Below are 2,217 nucleotides of genomic sequence, written 5' to 3' on the forward strand. Positions count from 1 at the left end.
ACACACACACACACACACTCTCTCACTTACACACACTCACTCACCCACACACACACACGCTCGACTCCTCCTCCTCTCCTGCCTCTGCTCTTCCTCTCTGTGTCCGTCTCATCTCGCTGCTGTTTCTGTCTCAGGATGAGGATGAGGAGCGTGTCTCTGTAGATGTGGCGCGGGAGCTGCAGGCCGGCCGGAAAGCCTCGTACGAGAGGTCGTGTGAGGAGCTGGAGACACTGAGAGACGTGGTGGAGCGACGGGGCGCCTCTCCTCCGGAGGAAACCGATCTCAGGCGCTTGGAGGAGGAGATCGCCAAGGTGCTTTACAAGACTTCAACACTGTCTGATGCATTTATATTGCACGTTTGCTTCATTTTAGTAGGAAAAGCTGTGTGATGTTTTGCATCACCAGCTGAGAATAAGCAACAACTAGTGATGCAACAAAATAAATTTTTTACAGAAACACCAAAACCAAAATTAAAGTTATTTAGCCCAAAAAAATTTTTTTATATTAAAAATATATATATATTTCTTTCTTTTATTTTTTTTAGAGAACCTGCATGAAGTTTCTATGGTAGTTTTATGAAAAATTTTGTTTCTTATTCTCAGCTGGTGATGCACTGAAAAAATTTTTTAATCATATTTAGCCAAAAACTGAAACCAAAACCAAAAGTAAGTTTTTATATATATATAATTTTTTATTTATTTTTTATATAGTGAGAAAACTTGTGTGACGTTTGCACGGTAGTTTAATGAGGAATGTTGTTGAAAATTTAGCTTATTTTCAGCTAGTGATGCACCTTTAAATTAATTTTTTAGATTTTTTTTTTTTACCAAAACACCAAAACCAAAATGAAAAAATTTCATTTTAAAATTACAATTGTTTATTTATTTATGTATTTTTTAATTTTAGTGAGAAAACCTGTGTTTTTTTTAATGGTCGTTTTATGAGGAATTGCTTATTCTTGGCTGGTGATGCACTAAAATTATTATTACTTTTATATTATTTTATATTTAGCTGGAAACTGAAACCAAAATCGTAATAAATTGCGCATAAATCAGTCTCTATATCAACTATTTGATTATATAATTATGTTTATACTCCAATTTGTTGTTGAAATATAAACATTTGTGGTGGCTGTAATAAAAATATATATATATATATATTTTTATTATTATTTATAAGACATCACTAAAAGATTAAGTCTTTTGTGTCAATTAAAGCAGTGCATTAATATAGAACGGTGATTAAACTGACTTGGAACTTACCTGTGCATTAAATGGTTTTAATGCATACCCGCCAGCCAATCAGAATCCAGTATTCAGACAGACCATGGAATAAAGTGCATATATTTATCAAAATGGTCCTCTCTAGAGATATTTTTTCAAGCTGACTATCGACTGAATGTATTTCCTGAGTGACATTATTGATCACAATCTGTGTTTATTGACATCTTTCCTCTGATTGATCGATTACATGATTCATGATTGATTTGAGTAAGTTGTTCTGTTTCTTTCAACACATTCTGATGTTCATTCATGTTTATTTGGTGCTGTAACTAATAGTAAAGAGGGAAGCGATGAGATTAATAGCTTCAACATTTTAAACTGTGTTTTGAATCAGTGGCTTCATGAATTTGACGTTTTGAATCTATCTGCCTTTATGAATCTGAAATGGTGTATGTTTGTCTTAAGTCGATGTTTTTTCGGTGTTGGCTGTGTCAGGTGATCGTGCAGATGTCGGTTGAGTTCGCCCAGCAGACCGAAGAGGCCCGGATCAGAAAACAGACGCGAGAGACGAGCATCGGCACGCAGACAGACAACAGCGAGGATGAGGAGGACCGACTGAACTCTGAGAGCGTGATGAAGGTGAGATCATGTGTGTCACACTAACACCAGTTCAGATTCCTCAACGCTGTGCTTCACAAGTTCGGCTTTTATTATGGATTTTGTTCATTTTAATCCTTTATAGGGTTTAGAATTTGGTCATCAGTGAAATTTCACTTTCTTTTATGAATATATGAGCTCACATGAGTCTTAGATTCATTCTGCAGCTCGACCTAGAAGACGAACCGTGTGTGTGTGTGTGTGTGTGTGTGTGTGTGTGTGTGGATGATCTATAGGACGAGTGTCATTTTGTAGCCCTTCAGCTCACATTTACCACACACACACTCACTCACACACACACACACTCACTCACACACACACACGCTCACACACACAC

At 36.7% G+C, this 2,217-nt stretch overlaps 1 protein-coding gene across 1 annotated transcript in view; it reads left to right on the plus strand.

The window, feature by feature from the left end:
- LOC107712284 (A-kinase anchor protein 9-like) overlaps positions 1–2,217 on the plus strand; it is a 137,848-nt gene that overhangs the window by 88,121 nt on the left and 47,510 nt on the right. Inside the window, exons 13-14 of the mRNA XM_016517495.1 lie at positions 135–311; positions 1,719–1,862. Of these exons, the coding sequence (XP_016372981.1) occupies positions 135–311; positions 1,719–1,862 (321 nt within the window). The remainder of the gene's footprint in view (positions 1–134; positions 312–1,718; positions 1,863–2,217) is intronic.

This window comes from Sinocyclocheilus rhinocerous, unplaced genomic scaffold (genome assembly GCF_001515625.1).
Source record: "Sinocyclocheilus rhinocerous isolate Xijiao unplaced genomic scaffold, SAMN03320098_v1.1 scaffold3283, whole genome shotgun sequence".
NCBI lineage: Eukaryota > Metazoa > Chordata > Actinopteri > Cypriniformes > Cyprinidae > Sinocyclocheilus > Sinocyclocheilus rhinocerous.